We start from the raw sequence: 23,845 nt of genomic DNA, 5'->3' as shown, positions 1-23,845 counted from the left end.
TCGCTTATATGCATGCCTGCATTGACGTTATTATCCCTTGCACACAAAAATAAAACAAAGGGCCTCCGTTCTGAAAAGACACCAATAAAATGCGTGCAAACGGCCGTCAATTTTGCATAATTCGGGTTCCAGCAAGGAAACAAAATCAAATTGACCTTGCAGAATAATTATGATTATTTTTTAAAGTGGGGGCAATTCTAAAGGCTATATGTGTACACCACCATTCAATGTGAGCACAGAAGGCTGGGCTGTTTTATTGCTACTAAAAAACACACAACAACCCAGGATTTGCAGAGTTTTCTAGACCATATGGTTGTGAACATTGTGGTCTCCGGACAACGCAGGATTCCTCGCCAGTTCAGGAAAGCGATTGCACGACACCAGGTTTATTTTGTCTGCCTAGCCCAATTTATCTCTGGCTATCCGGAGCCCCGTGGAATCGTCAAGTTGTAAGGGGGAACCCCAGCGTTCATCTAGTCCAACCCCATGAAATGCAGGAATCTCAGCTAAAGCATCTGCAACAGAACGTTTCCGAGCACAATTCAAAGTGTTGGTGCTGAGCTTGAAAGCCCTAAATGGCCCAGTAGACCTGAAGGAGCGTCTCCACCCCCATTGTCCAGCCCGGACACTGGGGTCCATCTCCCGAGAGCCTTCTGGAGGTTCCCTCCCTGCGAGAAGCCAAGTTACAGGGAACCAGGCAGAGGGCCTTCTCGGTGGCGGCGCCCACCCTGTGGAACGCCCTCCCACCAGATGTCAAGGAAATAAGCAACTATCTAACTTTTAGAAGACATCTGAAGGCAGCCCTGTTTAGGGAAGCTTTTAACGTTTGATGCAGTACTGCATTTTAATATTTTGTTGGAAGCCACCCAGAGTGGCTGGGGAAGCCCAGCCAGATGGGCGGCGTATAAATAATAAATTACTATTGTTGTTGTTAATGCCATCGGAGTGCATTTCGCTCCGAGTAAACCCACTGGAAAATCAATCGGCCAGGGTTTCAACGGGTCGACTCAGCAAATGGCTAATGTCGGATGACAACAACCCCTATTGCAGAAACATCTAACTCTCATGAGTCTGCGATCTACTCCTAGTATAAAAAAAGCTCGCTGTGATCTACCCATTTGAGGGAGGGAGGGGAGTGCGTGGGGGTGGGGGGGGTGGAAGGCGAGTTGCTGAGCTTTTTGGGGGGGACGATGTAAAAAATTGCTAACCTATACAGTGGTACCTCAGGTTAAGTACTTAATTCGTTCCAGAGGACCGTACTTAACCTGAAACTGTTCTTAACCTGAAGCACCACTTTAGCTAATGGGGCCTCCCGCTGCTGCACGATTTCTGTTCTCATCCTGAAGCAAAGTTCTTAACCTGAAGCGTATGCAACCCGAGGTACCACTGTACATCCACCGTCCATCCATAGCTGTCAACTTACAGATTTGAAAATAAGGGACCAGCAGCCTCGAAAATAAGGGATCAGTAGCCCAAATAAGGGATTTTGCCATTGTAAAGGGTTACCGGTACATACATTGGTAGGATGGACAGATGCTGTCCATCCGGCATGAGGCAGTTGCGGCACCGCCGCGGTCGCTGAAGCGCTGCCCTTCTGCGTCCCTCCCCATCACCTCCTCTTCCTCCTCCCTCAGGCTGCCACCGCTGCCGCCTCCGGGCTCGCGGGTGGCATGGGCGAGAGTCTCTCTCAGGCGCGGAAGGGCCGATGGAACTCCTCACGCCAGGACGACGGCGCCAGCGCGCGCGCTCTCTCGCGAAGGAGGACCCCGAGCCGCTGCTTCCCTCCCGAGCCGGGCGAGCATGAAACCCGGGAAATTTAAGGGACATCATCAATAAGGGACAGCAGCGGGACACGGCACTGGGATAAGGGAGTTTCCCGCCAAATAAGGGACGGTTGACAGCTATGCAACTACAGGAAACTACAGTCATACCTTGGGTTACAGACGCTTCAGGTTGTGCTTTTTCGGGTTGCGGACCGCCAAAACCCGCAAGTACCGGAACGGGTTGCTTCCGGGTTTCGGCGGTTGCGCAGAAGCACAAAATTGTGCTTTGCGCATGCACAGAAGCGCCGAATCGCAACCCGCGGGTTGCGAACGCTACGGGTTGTGAATGTGCATCCTGCACGGATCACGTTCGCAACCCGAGCATCCACTGTATTGCCAGTCGTCAGTAGTAGACGCCAAACGACCGCCCGCAGGACGCGCCGTAGCGACAGAGAGGGGTGGGGTTGGGGGACGGAGACCTTAATTCCACAGCATTTTCCATACAGCAATTGGTCCCAATCCCGCAATCGACCCAGATCTCCCTGGGATCTTCCTCTTGGACATCTCCGCACCCTGGTGGCGTATTAAATCCAGAATCACGAGGAGATTTCAAGAGATCTGGCGGGTTGGTGGTGTAAACAAAGCCTTAAATCTGGCCCACATAGACTCACTTTCTTAAAAAAAGAACGAACGGAAGACCTTTGTTTTATTCCAGGCTTCTGCAAACTCAGCCCTCCAGATGTTGTTGGACTACAACTCCCATCATCCCTCACCACTGGTACTGCTAGCTAGGGATGATGGGAGTTGTAGTCCCAAAAAACATCTGGAGGGCCGAGGTTGAGGGAGCCTGTTTTCATCTCTGCTACGCGGAGAAAAGATTCTCTTTCTTTTTAAAGTCGCAAATATGGAAAGATTGCAGTATCTGTGGCAATTAAGAGGCAGGAACTGTACAATGGTGATTTGCTGGGGAGGGGGAAATTGGACCACCCCCCAATTCCCCAGGCTCATTGCTCCTCTCCTTCCTGGTAGTAGTAATATTCCGCCGAATTCCCGTCGTTATGCGCCGCATTGGCCGCCTCGCCGGCGTTCCCCTGGGGGCAGTATTTGGGGTCGTAGATTTGCCGCCCCAAGCCGAAAACCTGCCCGCTTTGGTTGGCCCCCTGGTTGTAGCCCATCTGCAGAGACATGGAGCTGTCGTCGCATTTGTCCGTCCCCAGCTTCGAATCGTAGATGTGCCGCCTCGTTCCCGGAGCGGTCATCCCCACCTGATCGGGGAGGGAAATATTAAAGAAGAAAAGAGGAAGAATTTGAGCTCATATTCGTATGCACAACACCGTTAATTGTTAGAGTGGGTGATAGCGGAAGCAGGAGGAGGTCTAACTACTGAAATTTATTATAGTTCTTTTTTGTGAATTTGGACTAATGTTTACATGTAGACGCAGGTGGCGCTGTGGGTTAAACCACAGAGCCTAGGCCTTGCTGATCAAAAGGTCGGCGGTTTCAATCCCTGCCACAGGGTGAGCTCCCGTTGCTCGGTCCCTGCTCCTGCCAACCCAGCAGTTCGAAAGCACGTCAAAGTGCAAGTAGATAAATAGGTACCACTCCGGCGGGAAGGTAAACGGCGTTTCCGTGCGCTGCTCTGGTTCGCCAGAAGCGGCTTAGTCCTGCTGGCCACATGACCCGGAAGCTGTACGCCGGCTCCCTCGGCCAATAGAGCGAGATGAGCGCCGCAACCCCAGAGTCGGCCACGACCGGACCTAATGGTCAGGGGTGCCTTTACCTTTAATGTCGAACACCTGAGCATGGACTACGTTTGTTTCACCTTTGTGGGCCAAGTGGATTATTCTGAGTCATCCCCACCTGATCGGGGAGGGAAGTATTAAAAAGAAAAGAGGAAGAATTTGAGCTCGTATGCACAACACCGTTAAAGAGTGTTAAGGGCGATAGCAGAAACAGAAGAATATTTATTTACATCAGCCACTAGCCACAGCAATGAAGGTAGAGGTAAAAAACTTAACTACCGTCGTACCTTGGTTCTCCAACACCTTGCGTGACGAAAAAGTTGGTTTTGCTGGACCAGCGAAGATTTTACCTCCGCTAATATTAAGAAGCTTCCGAAGTAAGATTGATTTATAAGGTAAAAAAGTGGATATAGGAATGTGAAGAAATTGGTAAAGTTGTGTGGAAGTCTGTTAGAGGGAGGGAAGGAGGTCGATCGTTTATTTAAACAATGCTTTAAGTTATGGTTTTTTTGATTTTTGATATGGAAATGTAATGAAATATGGAAAAAATATATTAAAAAAATAATAATAAAGAGGTTTCCGAAGTATATAAAAGGTGATGATGTGCAAGCATTCCTACTTAGTTATGTTGTTGTTGTTGTTGTTGTTTAGTCGTTTAGTCGTGTCCGACTCTTCGTGACCCCATGGACCAGAGCACGCCAGGCACTCCTGTCTTCCACTGCCTCCCGCAGTTTGGTCAAAACTTAGTCAAAACTTTTTGATCCAAAACATGGATCACTGCCTTGCTGTGGCGAAGGGGCTTGAAGAACTCAGAGAAGCTATGAACTACGCCGAGCAGGGCACACAAGATGAATAGGTCATAGTGGAGAGTTTTGACCAAACGTGATCCACCTGGAGGAGGAACCGGCAAGCCACACCAGTATCCTTGCCAAGAAAACTCCATGGACAAAGACAACTTAGTTATGAACGGTCTTCTAAAGATTTAAACATTTCTGAGGAAAACTGGGTGCTGTACTTTCGCCCACAGTTATGTGGAATTTTGAGAGAAATATACTCAGGTCTCACAAGGATGAAACCTCTGACTCCTTCACATGAGAGAGCGAAAGTGCGCTCTGGTCTGACCGCAGAACGGAGCCGAAAGGCCTTCCATGATATTAAAAGAAAACCGGCAGAGATTTCTGCCCAACTGGGGAACCGAATAAAGCTCTGGACAGATGGGTGGAAGCGAGTAAAGTTAGAACCTTCGATGAGCTTAAACAGTTAATCAGTTTAGAACAATTTTATAGACAGGTTCCTGTACAGTTAGGCTGTCACGCGTTGGAAAACGGAAGCAATTACTTCCGGGTTTTCAGGGTTCGAAAACTGAAAAAATCAGCTTCCAAGACACTCGAAAACCGAGGTACCACTGCACGTTAGGTTTTAAAAAATGTAATTTGGAAACCTATGTAATATTGAGCAGCAAATAAGGGCTGGATGGTGAACCATCAAAGCAGTGGAAGTCAACTTTTAAATGTGTATTCAATCTGATGTCAATTGGTTAAAATATTTTGGAAAGCAATAAAAATAAATTTAACTGGCAAAAAAATAAAACCCGCATCCACTTTCTAAACACCCAGGTAGTCTTGTCTGGACAAGGAATATTATTTTTTTAAGCAAAGAATACAGCAAAAGTCACCCGCCTGGTATCCAGTGGCAGGGAGTTCCAAAGATCAGAGTTCTTACCGACGTGGAATTGGCCTTACCTGACTAGCACATTTGTTTGTTCCCATCTGGAGGCTGATGGTGGAATGGTCCATCGGAGGTAGGATATGGTTTTTGGGGTCGTAGAGGTGTCTCCGGGTTCCGTAGGCCGTCATCCCAGACTGGCTGGCGCATTTGTTGGTGCCCATCTGAAACCGGAGAGGTTTGGGAGTTACTACGGCTAAAAGCAGAGACACCACCTTGCCAACAAAGGTCCGTATAGTCAAAGCTATGGAGGATACTCTTGAGAGTCCCATGCTCCTGCCCACCTAGCAGTTCAAAAGCACGTCAAAGTGCAAGTAGATAAATAGGTACTGCTCTGGCGGGAAGGTAAATGGTGTTTCTGTGTGCTGCTCTGGTTCGCCAGAAGTGGCTTAGTCATGCGGCCACATGACCCAGAAGCTGTACGCCGGCTCCCTCGGCCAGTAAAGCGAGATGAGCGCCACAACCCCAGAGTCGGCCACGACTGGACCTAATGGTCAGGGGTCCCTTTACCTTTATTATTATCCATGAGGCCAGACTCCCAGGGATGAGCTGATGTTCATTAGGCCTGACAGTCCACCAAGTCTGGGCAAATCCGTGTTCTTGCTAATACAGTGGTACCTCGGGTTACAGACGCTGCAGGTTACACACGCCGCTAACCCAGAAATATTACCTCGGGTTAAGAACTTTGCTTCAGGATGAGAACAGAAATTGTGCGGCGACAGCAGGAGGCCCCATTAGCTAAAGTGGTGCTTCAGGTTAAGAACAGTTTCAGGTTAAGAATGGACCTCCAAAACGAATTAAGTACTTAACCCGAGGTACCACTGTAAAGAGTTGAACTCCAGCTCAGTCAGTGTGATTTATTGCTGGCTTGCTTAGGAGAGTACCTGGGGAAACCTCCAGGTAATTGCTGGGCTCTGGCGGCAACAGCATCACCCACCTGCAAACCGATGACACACTGTCCGGCTTTCAGCTTCGCGTCGTCAAAGCACCGCTCCTGCTTCTCGGAATATTTCACACCAATGTCGACTCCGCTGTCAATCCCCTTCGTCTTGGCCTGAGTGGGGGAGAAGAAACACCTTAAAGCAAACTTCACAAGTTTAGATCTTCTGCAGGTTGTGCCCATAGCTGTCAACGTACAGATTTGAAAATAAGGGACCAGCAGCCTTGAAAATAAGGGACCTGCAGCCTCGCCTGTTCCAGGCACTCCAGTCTTCCTGTCCTCCTGCAGTCTGGTCAAACTCATGCTGGTAGCTTCGAGAACACTGTCCAACCAACTTTGTAACCAGAGGTTCAACTGAATAGAATCGGAATCACATGCACCACAAGGCCTATGCAGCCTCAACTTAAGATGGCTCCCTGGCCTGGCTTTGCACTCCAGTTTGCAGCAGCACGTGCAACAAAATGGCGTCCAGCATTCAAAAACCTCCTCAGCTTGCATTAACTAGCCACACACAAGGCATGCAAGCTCCACCCCCCAGTCGTTCTTAGACTCCTTATTGGGTGAGCAACACAGCCAAGCAACACAGTTGGAGCCTCCCTCCTCCCTGGCCGGCAGGGAGGGAGGGAGGGAGAGGAGCTGCTTCCTTTGAAATTTAAGGGACATCATTTAAGGGACATTTAAGGGACATCCATCAATAAGGGACAGCAGCAGGACATGGTGCTGGAATAAGGGACTGTCCCTTCAAATAAGGGACACTTGACAGCTATGGTTGTGTCTCCACAAGTCTCTAGTCCTCAAGGCCCAACGGGAATAGAGTCTGCAAACAGAGGGAGGAACCTCTTCCTACAGATCATATTTGTATGAGGATACTAATACTATCTCGATATCTTTTTTCTTTTTTAAAGGACTGGGTTTTCCCAGAGGCTGCGGCTCAGGAGAATCTGGGGGCAACTCTTCAGAAACTGCCTTGCAAAAAACTTAGCTACAATGAAGGGAGCAGCAGGGCCTCATCGGTGGTTGCACCAACAAGGCCCGCTTAAATGGCCTCCAGGAAGATAGAATGGTCAAGGCTCAGACATGCCCCTTCTGAGTGAAGCGTTTGAGAGCTAGGAGAATCAACAAGCCGCCTCTTCTTTTCTGCTGCCTCGTAATCTTTCAAGAGGCTATTTTGATTGTTTGGGCACGGGGGCAAGGCAATGCCCGTCCTGCAGACAGCCTGGACTCCCCAAATCAGTCCACAATCCTCAGGCCCAGCCAATCAGCCACCACCCCCTGGTGCAGCCCAGCCAATCAGTCACAGTGTGGTGCGGCACAGTCAATCAGCCACCCCAGTGTGGCACAACCAATCAGCCACCCCCACCCTGACACAGCCCAACCAATCAACAATCCCACTGTGTGATGCAAGCAATCAGCCACTACCACCCTGACACAGCCCAGCCAATCAGTCACACCGTGGTGCAGCCCAGCCAATCAGCTGCCACCACCCTGGCGCAGCCCAGCCAATCAGTCACACCGTGGTGCAGCCCAGCCAATCAGTCACACCATGGTGCAGCCCAGCCAATCAGCCACCACCACCCTGGCACAGCCCAGCCAATCAGTCACACCGTGGTGCAGCCCAGCCAATCAGCCACACCATGGTGCAGCCCAGCCAATCAGCCACCACCACCCTGACGCAGCCCAGCCAGTCACACCGTGGTGCAGCCCAGCCAATCAGCCACTACCACCCTGGCACAGCCCAGCCAATCAGTCACACGGTGGTGCAGCCCAGCCAATCAGCCACCACCCCCTGGCACAGCGCAGCCAATCAGTCACACCGTGGTGCAGCCCAGCCAATCAGCCACGCCATAGAGGCCATGCAGCACTGGGCACTGTCGTTCAGCCCCAAGAAGGCACCCGGTTGCACAAGCTTGACTCACCATGCCCGCCAGCGCCAGCAGCGACACCTGGACCTGGGTCATGTTCCCATTCTCAAACAGGTCGTTGGCTTCAAAGACGTCAACGGGCTTCAGGCCGTAGCTCATCATGGCTTTGATGAAGTTGGAGAGGTTCTCAAGCTGTCAAAGGAAAGGGCAACTGAGTCAAGGCTGGTGACCCCTAAAAGCCCCTTCTCACACAACTAGGGGATTCCTTTTAAATCGTCTGGGGTTCGCGTTGGGAATTATCGGTCCGTTTCCGGAAGGGGCAGAGCTCACCCCCGATATAAGTATCAAGGTGGAGGCTGGCAGATTGTAAAAACAGTGGTACCTTGGTTCTCAAATGCCTTGGTTCTCAAAAGCCTTGGTTCCCAAATGCCTTGGTTCCCAAATGCCTTGGTTCCCAAATGCCTTGGTTCTCAAATGCCTTGATTCTCAAATGCCTTGGTTCCCAAATGCCTTGGTTCCCAAATGCCTTGATTCTCAAATGCCTTGGTTCCCAAATGCCTTGGTTCTCAAATGCCTTGGTTCCCAAATGCCTTGGTTCCCAAACGCCAAAAACCCAGAAATGAGTGTTCCGGTTTTCAAACGTTTTTCAGAAGCCGAACGCCCGACGCAGCTGTCGGCTATTGTTTCCTGGGCACCTGCGCCAATCAGAAGCCGCGCCTCGGTTTCCGAACATTTCGGAAGCCAAACGGACTTCCGGAACGGATTAAGTTTGGCACTTTTGTTTTTGCTCTTTATTTTGCGTTTTTGAGGCTTTTTCGGTTCATTTGTTTTTGTGACTGTGCGGAACCCAGTTCAGCTACTGATCGATTGATTGTGTGACTGTGGAAATGGATAAAAGCCCCCCATCCAAACAGTGACTATCATCAGTGTGGGTAAGGGGAAAAAATAGTTTTTACTTTTATCATCTACAATATTGTCTTAATTATTTTATAGTACAGTACGGTACCTCGGGTTAAGTACTTAATTCGTTCCAGAGGTCCGTTCTTAACCTGAAACTGTTCTTAACCTGAAGCACCACTTTAGCTAATGGGGCCTCCTGCTGCCGCCGGAGCAAGATTTCTGTTCTCATCCTGAAGCAAAGTTCTTAACCTGAAGCACTATTTCTGGGTTAGTGGAGTCTGTAACCTGAAGTGTATGTAACCTGAAGCGTATGTAACCTGAGGTACCACTGTACTTTGACTTATGGGACGCAGGTGGTGCTGTGGGTTAAACCACAGAGCCTAGGGCTTGCCGATCAGAAGGTCGGCGGTTCAAATCTTCTGCAACCCCAGAGTCAGCCACGACTGGACCTAATGGTCAGGGGTCCCTTTACCTTTACCTTACATTGATTTATGCATTCATTTTATGGCTCAATCGTGTTATTAGATAGTAAAATTCATGTTAAATTGCTCTTTGAGGGGTTGTTTTTAAAAGTCTGGAACGGACTAACCTGTTTTGCCTTACTTTCTATGGGAAAGCAGCGCACCTCGGTTTTGGAACGCTTTGGTTTTGGAACGGAATTTCCGGAACGGATTAAGTTTGAGAACCAAGGTACCACTGAATGCTTCCCCTGCCCCCAGAACACAGGTCAGCCTTAAAGGAATTCCTGAACCCACCTCCCTAAAAAAAGAATAAAATCCCTTATTCATATCAAATTCATTGTACCTGGTCTTTCAAACAGATTGCTGTTTTTGCATCACAGTGAACATACCTGGTGCCAATTGAGGCCTGAGCGATTAATTTTCCTTATCGAACCCGGCTGAAGTTTGTTCATTAGCCTGGGGAGGGAAAACACAAAAACACACATGTAAGGTTTCGACGCCATGTTGGGCAGGAACAGGACTTTCCCCAATTAACTAAAGAACGGTTTTTCAACCATTCTGCCTATCGTTACAAGTATGCCAGCGAGTGAGCTGGTGTATTGAAGCGATGATTCTCCAACATCAACATCGTTGGACCGGTCATGTTGTGCGGATGCCCGATTATCGCCTTCCAAAGCAACTCCTCTATTCCGAACTTAAAAATGGAAAGCGTAATGCTGGTGGTCAACAAAAGAGGTTCAAAGATTCTCAAAGCAAATCTTAAAAAATGTAGTATAAACACCGACAACTGGGAAACACTAGCCTGCAAGCGCTCCAGTTGAAGAACCTTTACCAAAGGTGTCCTGGGCTTTGAAGACACTCGAACTCAGGACGCAAGGGAAAAACGTGCTAAGAGGAAGGCACGCTTGGCAAACCCACACTGTAATCAACTCCCGCCCGGAAACCAATGTCCCCACTGTGGAAGGACGTGTGGATCCAGAATTGGCCTCCACAGTCACTTACGGACTTACTGTTAAGACCGTATCTGAAGAAGTGTGCATGCACACGAAAGCTCATACCATTAACAAACTTAGTTGGTTTCTAAGGTGCTACTGGAAGGAATTTTTTTATTTTGTTTCGACTACGGAAGACCAACACGGCTACCTACCCTTTAAGACGGTGTTCATGGAAGACAATCTTAGGTAAAGGTAAAGGGACCCCTGACCATTAGGTCCAGTCGTGACCGACTCTGGGGTTGCGGCGCTCATCTCGCTTTACTGGCTGAGGGAGCTGGTGTACAGCTTCCGGGTCATATGGCCAGGTCATGTCGCTTCTGGCAAACCAGAGCAGCGCACGGAAACGCCGTTTACCTTCCCGCCGGAGCTGTACCTATTTATCTACTTGCACTTTGATGTGCTTTCGAACTGCTAGGTTGGCAGGAGCAGGGACCAAGCAACGGGAGCTCACCCCGTCGTGGGGATTCGAACCGCCAACCTTCTGATCGGCAAGCCCTAGGCTCTGTGGTTTAACCCACAGCGCCACCCGGGTCCCTTGGCTCACCTGCATCCGTTATAAAATGAAATTTTAAAAAATATATACCACGCATGAAACACATGTGCCTACTCACTCGCAAAGTGCAACACCATCTTTCAGCCCCTTCTGAAAATCGGGGCCGATGTCTCTTCCGGTGATGCTTTCTATCCATGTCCTTAATTCTGCTTCCTTCTGAGGGTCGTATTTCAGCGCAAGCTGGAGGGGGAAAGAGAAGAGAAACAGGTTCAAAATTCCACAAAGCGCACTCCCTAAGGGCTGGCCAATGGTGTTAGAAATCAAGTCATGTACAAGGTGCGACCGGAAAGTTTGGTGAACAGAAATCAGACAGCGAGAAATATCCGAACGTGCAACCGGCATCGGAAACCCACAAAATTACAATTATGTACGGAGGTGAAAAGCAATGACAAACCTAGACAGCATCTTAAAAAGTAGAGACATCACCTTGCCAACAAAGGTCCATATAGTTCAAGCTATGGTTTTCCCAGTAGTGATGTATGGAAGTGAGAGCTGGACCATCAAGAAGGCTGATCGCCAAAGAATGGATGTGAATTCTGGTGCTGGAGGAGACTCTTGAGAGTCCCATGGACTGCAAGAAGATCAAACCTGAGTGCTCACTGGAAGGACAGATCCTGAAGCTGAGGCTCCAAGACTTTGGCCACCTCATGAGAAGAGAAGACTCCCTGGAAAAGACCCTGATGTTGGGAAAGATGGAGGGCACAAGGAGAAGGGGACAACAAAGGATGAGATGGTGGGACAGTCTTCTTGAAGCTACAATCATGAGATTGACCAAACTGCGGGAGGCAGTGGAAGACAGGAGGGCCTGGCGTGCTCTGGTCCAGGGGGTCACGAAGAGGCGGACACGACTAAATGACTAAACAACAGCAACAAATGTTCAAATATTTCTCGCCGTCCAATTTCAGTGAACATTCCGGTCATGCCTTGTATTTTTTAACTGGTGCGGGTCCAGTTGCGACCGTGTGGAGATCTCTGGGCACCAGGTTGGCAATGGACGTTTCCATCTGTCTGGCCCCTCCATCTTTCTTAAGCAGGGAACCAGAAAGAGCTTATTCCTTGCATTTATCTATCTCCTTTTTCTCCATCATGGTTCTCCAGATGTTTTGGGACGTGCGTCCATTTTCCACTTGCGGACAGGCCTCCAGAACGGATCCCGTCCACAAAACAAGGTTTGACTGTATTATTATTTAAACTTGCTTCCATTTCCCCCAACTTACAAAAGAAACATTTAGCAGGGCTATGAACCATTCTATCTATCTATCTATCTATCTATCTATCTATCTATCATCTATCTATCATCTATCTATCTATCTATCTATCTATCTATCTATCTATCTATCATCTATCTACAGTGGTACCTTGGGTTAAGTACTTAATTCGTTCTGGAGGTCCGTTCTTAACCTGAGACTGTTCTTAACCTGAAGCACCACTTTAGCTAATGGGGCCTCCTGCTGCCACCGGAGCACGATTTCTGTTCTCATCCTGAAGCAAAGTTCTTAACCTGAAGCACTATTTCTGGGTGAGCGGAGTCTGTAACCTGAAACGTATGTAACCCGAGGTACCACTTTATTTAAAACCCTTTTCAAAGTTCTGCTACTTAAATTATAAGCCTGGGAAAAGAAAACGAAAGCGCAAAACAGCTCAGCGACGAAGCAACTTAAGTTTTTCCCCATTTTCTCACAGGGGAGCTACAGGAGAAAAGGAAGTTAAGTCAAGGGAGCTGTGGACTGGGAGAGATTGAGAATCTCTGGCTACGCTGGCTGGCAACAGCAGCTCTCCAGGGTTGCAGACTCAGGGGGATACTTTGAGATTCGAACTCAGGACCGGCACGCTCTATAGCACCAAGCTCCAGCCGTTCCCCTGGACAATTATGAGTTTGGGCGCTTGCGTCATCAAAAGCCTTTCTTGCCCCAATGTGCTTGCCAGTTACAAAAGAAGAAAAGAAAAAACCCAGAGAGAATGAAGAAATCCCATAATAATCTGGACGAACAGGGCAAGCTTGATGCCACAAGCTGGCGGCATGTCTCAACTTCCTGCTGAATGAGCAAGAAACAAGGAGAGGTGTGTGGCCAGACCTTCTTGGCAAAGAAGTTGTACGCTTCCTTGTTCCTTTCGGGGTCGTTTCTCGGCCTCAATAAAATTTGAAACTTTGCTATTTGGGCAAAAAATAAGACCCGCCGCTATGAACAAAAACACACCTGATCCAGCCACAGAGGTCCATATCCCTGCAGCCCTGGCACGAGACAGAAACTGTCTTGTTATATAAGCTGGCACATCTTACAAACAGATCTGGCATCTGTGCCAACTTTCAGGGTGTCTGTAGAGACGCTCAGAAGACGAGATTTGGGCAGCGCCAGATTTACGTATAAGCTAAACAAGCTATAGGGACGCGGGTGGCGCTGTGGGTTAAACCACAGAGCCTAGGACTTTCCGATCAGAAGGTTGGTGGTTCGAATCCCCGCAATGACGGGGTGAGCTCCCGTTGCTCGGTCCCTGCTCCTGCCAACCTAGCAGTTCGAAAGCAGGAAGTGCAAGTAGATAAATAGGTACTGCTCCGGCGGGAAGGTAAACGGTGTTTCTGTGCGCTGCTCTGGTTCACCAGAAGCGGCTTAGTCCTGCTGGCCACATGACCTGGAAGCTGTACGCCGGCTCCCTCGGCCAGTAAAGCGAGATGAGCGTCGCAACCCCAGAGTCGGCCACGACTGGACCTAATGGTCAGGGGTCCCTTTACCTTTAAACAAGCTGTAACTTAGGGCCCCACTCTCTTGGCAGCCCCAAAGAAATTAAAAGGGGGGGGACTGGATGTACATTTCCAAAATATAAGATTAAAAAACCAAATACAATAAAACCGACATGCAGCGACAGTGTTTTGTGTTGTGTAGGCTCCTATGATGTAAATAATGGTTTATTTGGCAGTTAGCTCATACCAGGCACCCCCAACCTTCAGCCCTCCAGATGTTTTGGGACTACAACTCCATCACTCCTAGCTAACGTCCATCAACGTCCCAGAACCTGTATACCTGAGTTTCTAACACGGAAGACAGCGCCCATCAATCGTAAAATCATGGCATTGAGAGTCATCTATTCCAGACTGAAGAAACCCCAACTAAAGAATCGTGGCAAGAAAAATTGAGGGACTATGCGGAACTGGCAAAACTGACATACAAGCTGCGGGACAAGGATAACTGTGACTTTAAAGATGAATGGGAACCCTTTACAAAGTATTTGAAGAGGCAACAAAGCGAGCTGGACTCCTTGGCTGGCTTTGAATAAACATTCACAAACTATTTGTGGATAACAATCAGCTAAATAGTTTGAGGATCTATACAACTGTGTAACATGCAGAAAACAGCATTCTTAGAGAAACCAAAGACTGGAACTGAGGGAAGTCGGGGGGTGGGGGTGGGTGGGTTCTGTGGGGGGAGGGAGGAAAAATGGGGGGGGATAAGGATGGTATGTTTCTGGATAATACCGTATTTTTTGCTCTATAATTCTCACTTTTCCCCTCCTAAAAAGTAAGGGGAAATGTGTGTGCGTCTTATGGAGCGAATGCAGGCTGCGCAGCTATCCCAGAAGCCAGAACAGCAAGAGGGATTGCTGCTTTCGCTGCGCAGCGATCCCTCTTGCTGTTCTGGCTTCTGAGATTCAGAATTTTTTTTTTCTTGTTTTCCTCCTCCAAAAACTAGATGTGTCTGGTGGCCTGGTGCGTCTTAAAGAGCGAAAAATACGGTATGTTCTGTTCTAATTTTGAATAAAAAAGTTATTTTTCAAAAAAGGGAGCCATCTATTCCAACCCCCTGCGACACAATGAGAGCGCACATCTCTTTTTCTTGGATCAAGAATGGGAGCCTCTGGCTTCCTCTGGGCAGCTTTTGTGAGCCCTGCCTGCACTGTTCTCTGTTCCCCCTCTGGCTTGGGTGCGGAACACGGCTGCCAAGGAGGAGAAGCGCTGAGCCATCGGGCGGCGAGAGTCTCCTTTCAAAATGTGCTGATGGGCCAGGAACCGGGTGCCCTTTCGTTGCAAGCCAACCCGGTTAGCAAGCGGCTGGGGCAACGCTTTGCGTGCTTGATGGCGCCGCGTAACAGACCCCTAAGTGTTCCCCGAGGACCTGGGCGGCTCGGGTAAGACGGGCATCGGCTAAGGATCCGGAGAGACTTGCCAAAGGGCACGCACCTGAAGTCTGCGTCAAAGCCAAGAGCTTCTCCAAGAGTTATCTCCCGCTTGGACTACTGCCATGCGCTCTACGTGGGGCTACCTTTGAAGGTGACCCGGAAACTACAACTAATCCAAAATGCGGCTGCTAGACTGGGGACTGGGAGCAGCTGCCGAGACCACATAACACCAGTCCTGAAAGACCTACATTGGCTCCCAGGACGTTTCCGAGCACAATTCAAAGTGTTGGTGCTGACCTTGAAAGCCCTAAACAGCCCAGTATCCCTGAAGGAGCGTCTCCACCCCCATTGTTCTGCCTGGACACTGAGGTCCAGCTCCGAGGGCCTTCTGGCAGTTCCCTCACGGCAAGAAGCAAAGCTACAGGGGACCAGGCAGAGGGCCTTCTCGGTGGTGGCGCCCGCCCTGTGGAATGCCCTCCCATCAGATGTCAAAAAGGAAGTTTTTAATGCATGACATTAGTGTATTTTTGGTCTTTGTGGAAGCCGCCCAGAGTGGCTGGGGAGACCCAGCCAGATGGGCGGGGTACAAATAATAAATTATTATTATTATTATTATTCTCATTTTTTCACTTGGCACCTTTGTTTTCATGGGGGTTTAGCTGAGTTGGCAGAGACTCTTAAACTCAAGGTCCTGCGTTCCCTTACTTTTATTTTTCCTTCTGTACTAGAACTCCTTTTTGGGGACTTCCCTGGCTTTTTTCTGGCCTGTGTAGGACCAGTCAGGATAGTTGGCCTTGGTGAAGATTTTCTTTTTTCAATATAATTTTTATTAAGTTTTCCGGCCAAGACACCAGGGCGAATGCCTGTGTCAGACACAAGTCACCAGCCCCTGTCTATCGCCGTTCCAATGTCTCCGCGCTGCTAGATCAGCGACTCATGAGGAAGTGGAATGAGATACACTTGGATGGCAATGATTCAGATTTGCTTACACGCACAAAACCACAGTTTGGGAGAAGACCAAAATTGCCTGAGCGTGGAAACTCCCCTCCAGCCTTTTCAATAGATTGCCTCTTTCCAGATTTGGTCTTGTCCTTGATTTGAAAAAAATACTTTCGCAACAGGCCGTGCACTCAAAGGCCAGTCTCCATCCAGATAGCTGCTAAAATCCCACTGAAAAAGATGTCGTAAATAAACTGCAACCTCTCAGCAATAACTTGATCTATTCGTAATTTCGGGCAGGTGCAGGTGGCGCTGTGGGTTAAACCACAGAGCCTAGGACTTGCTGATCAGAAGGTCGGTGGTTCGAATCCCCGCAATGACGGGGTGAGCTCCTGTTGCTCGGTCCCTGCTCCTGCCAACCTAGCAGTTCGAAAGCACCAGTGCAAGTAGATCAATAGGTACCGCTCCGGCGGGAAGGTAAACGGCGTTTCCGTGCGCTGCTCTGGTTCGCCAGAAGCTGGCCGCATGACCCGGAAGCTGTACTGTCCCTCGGCCAGTAAAGCGAGATGAGCGCCGCAACCACAGAGTCAGCCACGACTAGACCTAATGGTCAGGGGTCCCTTTACCTTTACCTAGTGCTAGGTGAGAGATCCGCAACGTCTGACATTTCATCTCCTTCTATTCCTCCACCCCAGCTGCTCCTTAGAGCAGCTTACTTCACCGAAGACTCAAATCTGAGTTTGTTTACTTCCTCCGCCCTCCTCGTCCATTTTCCTTTTACGCCTCGTCTTCTCAAAAAATAAAAAATAAAGGTGATTTTGGAGGCCTCCTTGGGCCGAGGAGTTAGGTAGTCTGCACAACTTTTCACACGAATAAATTTTAAAAGCGCGACTTTGCTGCCGCATTAACCAGCTTTCTCTCGAGCTTTTTTGGTTAACAGGGCGACCTGCGATTGCACCCAGAATGCAGGGCTTAAATCAACACACGCTCGCTGCCCTATGGTGGAATCGCACAGGGTGGAAAAACGGGAATTCCTTCCAGACTTTTCCAAGTCTCGGCACGATCGGATGGCTCTGACGAGACTCCAGAACGAAAACAAAAGAGGTTCCCAGGCAGTTTCTGGGACGCAGCCAGAACAACACCAAACTGAAGCAACTGGGAGCGGGCAGGAGGAAACCGGGGAACCGAGCGCAGCTCTAGGATTTGCAAGATATCAGAGTTAAAAGGGGTCAGAGCACTGTCATAAATGCAGATATATAAGCCAAGCACTGAATGTGGCACCTCGAATGACTATTCACCCTGGGGTTGGGCTGGATGACCCTCAGACCCCCTTTCCACAGATTCTACGATTCTGTGATCTCAGCTCGACTGTAGCTTGCTCTGAGAACAATTCACTTAGTCCCAGTATGCGAGTTCGAATCCCCGCAATGACGGGGTGAGCTCCCGTTGCTTGGTCCCTGCTCCTGCCAACCTAGCAGTTCGAAAGCACGTCAAAGTGCAAGTAGATAAATAGGTACCACTCCAGCGGGAAGGTAAACGGCGTTTCTGTGCGCTGCTCTGGTTTGCCAGAAGCGGCTTAGTCCTGCTGGCCACATGACCCGGAAGCTGTACGCCGGCTCCCTCAGCCAGTAAAGTGAGATGAGCGCTGCAACCCCAGAGTCGTCTGCGACTGGACCTAATGGTCATGTAACAACGGTGAGGACGGCAGCGAGTCAGCTGGCTTGATGGGAAACTTCAGTCGCCAACCCAGCACCCAGAAATCGCCCCGCAGTCGTGTCAGTAGCAAAACACGCCTGGGGGATTTTGAGCGCTGGACAAGAGGTTCTGGCGAAGAGGAAGACAACGCGTCAAGTCAGAAATAAACCCAAGGAGTTTATACCAGCCACCAACTTGGACGGCTCTGAAAAGAGGATGAGACAAAGTGATGGAGCGGAAGTAAAAAGGTAAAGGACTCCTGGACAGTTAAGTCCAGTCAAAGGCGACTATGGTGTTGCGGTGCTCATCTCGCTTTCAGGCCGAGGAAGCCGGCGTTTGTCCACAGACAGCTTTCCAGGTCATGTGGCCAGCAAGACTAAACCGCTTCTGGCACAACGGGACACCGTGACGGAAACCAGAGCGCACGGAAACGCCGTTTACCTTCCTGCCAAAGCGGTACCTATTTATCTACTTGCACCGGTGTGCTTTCGAACTGCTAGGCTGGCAAGAGCTGGGATAGAGCAACGGGAGCTCACCCCGTCGCGGGGATTCGAACCGCCGACCTGCAAGCCCAAGAGGCTCAGTGGTTTAGACCACAGCTGGTTTATTTGTTATTGTTTTGTTTCTTAAAAAATGATCTATTTTATGCAGCCCGGGTACTGGTTTGCAAATATCAAAGCAGTTCAGAGATGCTTTCGAATAACCGCGTTAAAAAATAAAAATAAAAAATTTCGGAGCGATCCGTTTGGGTTGCCGCAAGAGTTTTAAAGATTTGGATTTGCGAAAAACCACAGAGGCTGAGAAGGAGGGTATGTTAGAAGCAAAAGGAACTGCTACTGATTTTTATGTATTAGCAACTTTGTATTAATGCAACCTTTTTATCAGTAACTCTGTACTTTTGTCACATTTTGTTTAAGCTTGTTATTGGGATGAGCGATAACAAACTTAGTTGGTCTCTAAGACGCTACTGGAAGGAATTTTTTAATTTTGTTTTGACTACGGCAAACCAACACGGCTCCCTACCTGTAACTTTGTTTAAGCTTTCTGCTGTTGTCTTGGGGGTTTTGTACACTGCTTAGAGATGTTTTCAAATATATCAAGCAGTACAGAAATCAAATGCCAACAAAGGTCCGTATAGTTAAAGCTATGGTTTTCCCAGTAGTGATGTATGGAAGTGAGAGCTGGACCATAAAGAAGGCTGATGGCCGAAGAATGGATGCTTTTGAATTCCGGTGCTGGAGGAGACTCTTGAGAGTCCCATGGACTTCAAGAAGATCAAACCTCTCCATTCGGAAGGAAATCAGCCCTGAGTGCTCACTGGAAGGACAGATCCTGAAGCTGAGGCTCCAAGACTTTGGCCACCTCAGGAGAAGAGAAGACTCCCTGGAAAAGACCCTGATGTTGGGAAAGATGGAGGGCGCAAGGAGAAGGGGACAACAGAGGACAAGATGGTGGGACAGTGTTCTCGAAGCTACCAGGATGAGTTTGACCAAACTGGGGGAAGACAGGAGTGCCTGGCGTGCTCTGGTCCAGGGGGTCACGAAGAGGCGGACACGACTAAACAACAACAACAAGACAGAAATCAAATAATCAAAATCAAGTCAACCGGGGACATACGGCTCCAGGCTCAAAGACTCTGCAGCCACAAGGCCAAAAGCTGACAAGTCAACCCAGAACTCAAGAAAGTAAATATTCGGAGTCTCTGAAAAAGGAAAGGGAAAAGGAGCTGGTAAAAAAACAGAAGCCATCCTATTTCACTGAAAGGCCAAGTTCCTCAGAGGTAAGCAAAAGGAGACCATCACAAAAGCAAAGGGCCAGTTGCAGGTCAACTTCACAAGGGACTAGCACCTTGGGGGGCTTTTTTGATTATTTGCTTGTCCTTTTTACACAACTTTCCTCCAAAGACCTCAAACTTGGCCTGCGCAGTTCTTCGCAATTTTGATCTTCACAGCAGCCCTGGGACTGAGCCCTAGCGGCCGGTCAACAAGTGAGATTCACGTCTGGAGTGGAGAGATTCAAACTCAGGACTCCTGACACTCTACAACCACTATGTTGGCTGCAAGGAGGAATGAGGTATGTGAGATTCAATTCTGGGAGTGTAATCCTTCAGCAGGAACCATCCCCGCTTTCACTTTCAGGCATCCGTCAAAAACTTGTGATACTCCCAGGCAGGCCTGGGAAATTAATTAATTTCCCCCCAGTGAGTCTGGGGGGGGGGCAGAAAAGTCACTGCAACTTTCTTGTACAACCTTTTTGTATTTTTTAATGAAGAGTGAAGGCTATAAATATTTGAATAAATGGGATATACATTTTGATGTGTATGAAATAAATAGAAATTACAAGGATCAGTCTAATTCTGCCAAGATGTTTCCTTTTATACCATAGTTTTCTAAATATTCTTTAAAGATTACTTGTATAAATATGAGTTCGTAGGGAGGTAAAAATAAACTATTTAAGAAAAATGGAACCGTGGATGGACAGATAAAAACACTGTGAGATTAATTGGAAGTCATTTTTATTTTTAGTAAGTTTTATAATTGCTTTCAGCACCAGGAGCATATATGACGATAGTTATATTAATCTTGTTGTATCTTATAGTGCGGCGGTTTGTTTGATTCTTCTGTTACTTGTTTGTTTGACTGTATGTTTGTTTACTTGTCTGTCTGTCTTTTTATAAATGTATTCATTTTAAATTAATATAGATTTTTTTTAATAAAAAAATGAAATAAATAAAAATAAAATGCATCCAGAGTGCACCACTTCTCCACCTCACAGGGTTGTCGCTGGGATTATTTAATGGGGGGGCGCGATCCATAAACGTCGCCTAGAGTCCCTTTGGAAGAAAAATGTGGATATGTCTATGTGCACATGGGCATAGCTGCCCCCCCCCCCCGTCAATAAAAATATTTAACTGAGGTTCTGCCTCCCCCCCAACATAAAGCCTGCCCCCCTAACATAAATCCTGTGTGTGTGTGCAATAAATAAATAAAATAAATCCAGAACGCTCATGGAGCAAGCCGCTTTTCCAGAGCTGCCTAGCTCGCAGGGTTGGTGTGGGATTGAATCAGTGCTGGGGGGGGGGGAGAGAAGACCCACATACGCCACCTTGAGTCCCTGGTAGGTGGTGGGGGCGAATGGGCTCTGGACTGCGTTAAATGGATGCAATTCGTGGGTCGAATAAACCCGCAGCGCTCTCGGCGCCGCCTCTCCAAAGCCGCCTACTTCGCAAGGTTGTGTTGGGGATTGAATCAGCGCTGGGGGGGGGGGCAGAGACCGACATACGCCACCTTGAGACGGGGGTGGGGGGCGCGGCGGCTCTAGACTGCCTTCAATAAAACGCAAACCGGCCGTCGAATGAACCCGATGCGCTCGCGGCGCCGCCTCTCCAAAGCGGCCTACCTCGCGAGGTTGTTGTGGAGATTGAAGCGGCGCTGGGGGGCGGGGGGGGGAGGCAGAGACCTACATACGTCACCTTGAGATCCTTGGGGGGGGACGACGGGAAGTGGGCTCTATTCTGCGTTCAATAAAGGCAACCCGTCGGTCGAATAAACCCGGAGCGCTGGCGGCGCCACCTCTTCCATAGCGTCCTACCTCGTGAGGTTGTTGTGGGGGTTGAACCGGCGCTGGGGGGCGGGGAGAGAGAGAGACCCACATACACCACCTTGAGTCCCAGATGCGTATTTTTTTTTGGGGGGGGGGAAATGGGCGCTACACTGCGTTCAATAAATGCAACCCGTCGGTCGAATAAACCCGATGCGCTGCCGGCGCGACCTCTCCAAAGCGGCCTACCTCGCGAGGTTGTTGTGGGGGTTGAACCGGCGCTGGGGGGCGGGGGGGAGGTAAAGACCTACACACGCCACCTTGAGATCCTTCTGTGGGGGGGGGGCGGGAAGTGGGCTCTATACTGCGTTCAATAAAGGCAACCCGTCGGTCGAATAAACCCGATGCGCTCGCGGCGTCACCTCTCCAAAGCGGCCTACCTCGCGGGGATGTTGTGGCGATTGAATCGGCGCTGTGGGGGTGGGGGGAGGCAAAGACCCACATTGAGAACCTTGGGGGGGGGGCGGGAAGTGGGCTTTAGCCTGCGTTCAATAAAGGCAACCCGTCGGTCGATGAACCCGGAGCGCTCGCGGCGGCGGCGGCGACACCTCTCCAAAGCGGCCCCTCCGTGCGCCCAGGGCGCATTTACGCATTTGGCGAGGGGCGCATTTGGCGAGGGGCCGCGCGTCGGGACCCCTTACCCGGTTCTTGACTTCGGCCGACAAGCCGTAGCTGGGTCCCTTGTTGAACTGGTTGTTGCTCATCCTGTACCGGGGCAGGGCGCTGTCTGGCGGGGCAGGCGCGCTCCACACACGCTCCAAAAGCAAGGGAACCCGCTCCGCGCGCCTCCGCCCGCCCTCGGCCAAGTTTTTGGGGGCCAGCCCAGCGCCGCCTCCCGCGCGCTGATTGGCCGCCAGTGGAAATAGCCTTATAAGGGCAGAAAGTGCCGAATTCCTGCAGGATGGCAGTTTCCTGTGTGTGCGGGTCTCCTTCGAAAGGAAAAGAAAGCGAAAAGGAAAAGCGAGAAAAAGCGCAAATTCCCCTCAAAGGTCATAGAATCGTGGAGTTGGAAGGGACCCGGCGGGTCATCTAGTCCAACCCGCCCTGCAATGCAGGAATCTCAACTAAAGCATCCGTGGCAGATGGCCACCCAATCTCTCCTTAGAAACCTCCAAGGAAGGAGCGCCCAGTTTTGCAGGCATCCCTGCGCCTTTGAAATAGCTTTGGGGACAGGCATGGTGAAGCTGAAACTTAAAACGGCTTTGAATCCTGCAGGGTTTTGACGACTGTGATAAAGTCCCCTCTTCCCTGAGCCTTACAATGAGCTCCTAGCAGGGTTTGCGGGTCCTCTAGTTTTGGGGACAGGCAGGCATTCAACTAGTGAAGATGAAAGTTAAGTTGCTTAGGGGAAAGCGTCGCCCTCCACCCGAAGCCTTGTAATGGGCTCCTTGTGGCCTTCTGTGTTCTTGACAGGTAGACATTCAACTGGGGAAGCTTTTGGTCATGCTGCTTAGGTTAAAGTTCACACCCTAATGGGTTTTTGCCGTTGTGTGAGGACACTACTATAATTATGATTATTACTTTGCCCTGTTAAGCCTTGAAATAGATTGGGAGGTAAGGCAGTCATTCAAGTGGCGAAGCTCAAGCAGCCCGGCCAATGGGCAAGGTTTGTGGGTTGGCTGCGTGGCCGCTCTGCTGGACTGGTGCTGACCTTGAAAGCCCTAAACTGCCCAGTATCCCTGAAGGAGCATTTCCACCCCCATCGTTCTGCCCGGACACTGAGGTCCAGCTCCGAGGGCCTTCTGGCGGTTCCCTCCCTGCGAGAAGCGAGGTTACGGGAAATCAGGCAGAGGGCCTTCTCGGTAGTAGCACCCGCCCTGTGGAACGCCCTCCCATCAGATGTCAAGGAAATAAACAACTATCTGACTTTTAGAAGACATCTGAAGGCAGCCCTGTTTAGGGAAGTTTTTAATGTTTGATCGCTTTATTATTATTATTAATATTCTGTTGGGAGCCGCCAAGAGTGGCTGGGGAAACCCAACCAAATGGGCAGGGTATAAGTAATAAATTAGTAGTAGTAGTAGTAGTAGTGTGTCACCTTGATATCTTTGAAGAAAAGGTGAGATATAAATGAATAATAATTATTATTCATTTGACAATTATTCATCTGACAAGGTCAGAATACACACACACAAACATATACATATATACAAATACACACGCACATATATATAAGTGTGTGTGTGTGTATATATATATATATATATATATATATACACACACACACACACATACACACACACACACACACACACACACACACACACATGTCTAAAACGCAGCTCTCCAGGAAACCCAGTCAGGTGGCGGCATATAAATATTAATACAGTGGTACCTTGGTTTGCATACTCAAACCCTGATGTATGGGTCCTGGTTTGCAACCTTTTTCTGAATTACAACCTTTTTTTTTTTTGTATTATGAATTTTTTTTTTCTGGGGGCCCCATTGGGTTACAACCTGCTTTGGTTTACAAACAGACCTCCGGAATGGATGATGGTTGTAAACCAAGGTAAGGTAAAGGTAAAGGGACCCCTGACCATTATGTCCAGTCGCGGAC

At 49.2% G+C, this 23,845-nt stretch overlaps 1 protein-coding gene across 1 annotated transcript; it reads right to left on the bottom strand.

Annotated features, from left to right (window-relative positions):
• Positions 1 to 2,317: 2,317 nt before the first annotated feature.
• On the bottom strand, positions 2,318 to 22,097 carry CNN2 (calponin 2). The gene is made up of 7 exons (XM_053372320.1): positions 21,930 to 22,097; positions 11,000 to 11,121; positions 9,783 to 9,849; positions 8,087 to 8,224; positions 6,168 to 6,284; positions 5,248 to 5,394; positions 2,318 to 3,028 (listed from the first exon to the last, which is right to left on the bottom strand). The coding sequence occupies exons 1-7, from the start codon at positions 21,990 to 21,992 to the stop codon at positions 2,768 to 2,770; spliced, it is 915 nt and encodes a 304-aa protein (XP_053228295.1). The 5' UTR covers positions 21,993 to 22,097; the 3' UTR covers positions 2,318 to 2,767.
• Positions 22,098 to 23,845: the final 1,748 nt, after the last annotated feature.

This window comes from Podarcis raffonei, chromosome 18 (assembly GCF_027172205.1).
Source record: "Podarcis raffonei isolate rPodRaf1 chromosome 18, rPodRaf1.pri, whole genome shotgun sequence".
Taxonomy (NCBI): domain Eukaryota; kingdom Metazoa; phylum Chordata; class Lepidosauria; order Squamata; family Lacertidae; genus Podarcis; species Podarcis raffonei.
This window is presented reverse-complemented; position numbering and strand designations above follow the sequence as displayed.

Coding starts and splice junctions, on each gene's coding strand:
- CNN2 (XM_053372320.1), bottom strand. CDS start 21,992: ATGAGCAACAACCAGTTCAACAAGGGACCCAGCTACGGCTTGTCGGCC. Junction 9,850..10,999: donor GATGGTGTTGCACTTTGCGA/GTGAGTAGGCAC, acceptor TTCCCTCCCCAG/GCTAATGAACAAACTTCAGC. Junction 8,225..9,782: donor CAGGCCTCAATTGGCACCAG/GTATGTTCACTG, acceptor TTCCTTTGACAG/CTTGAGAACCTCTCCAACTT.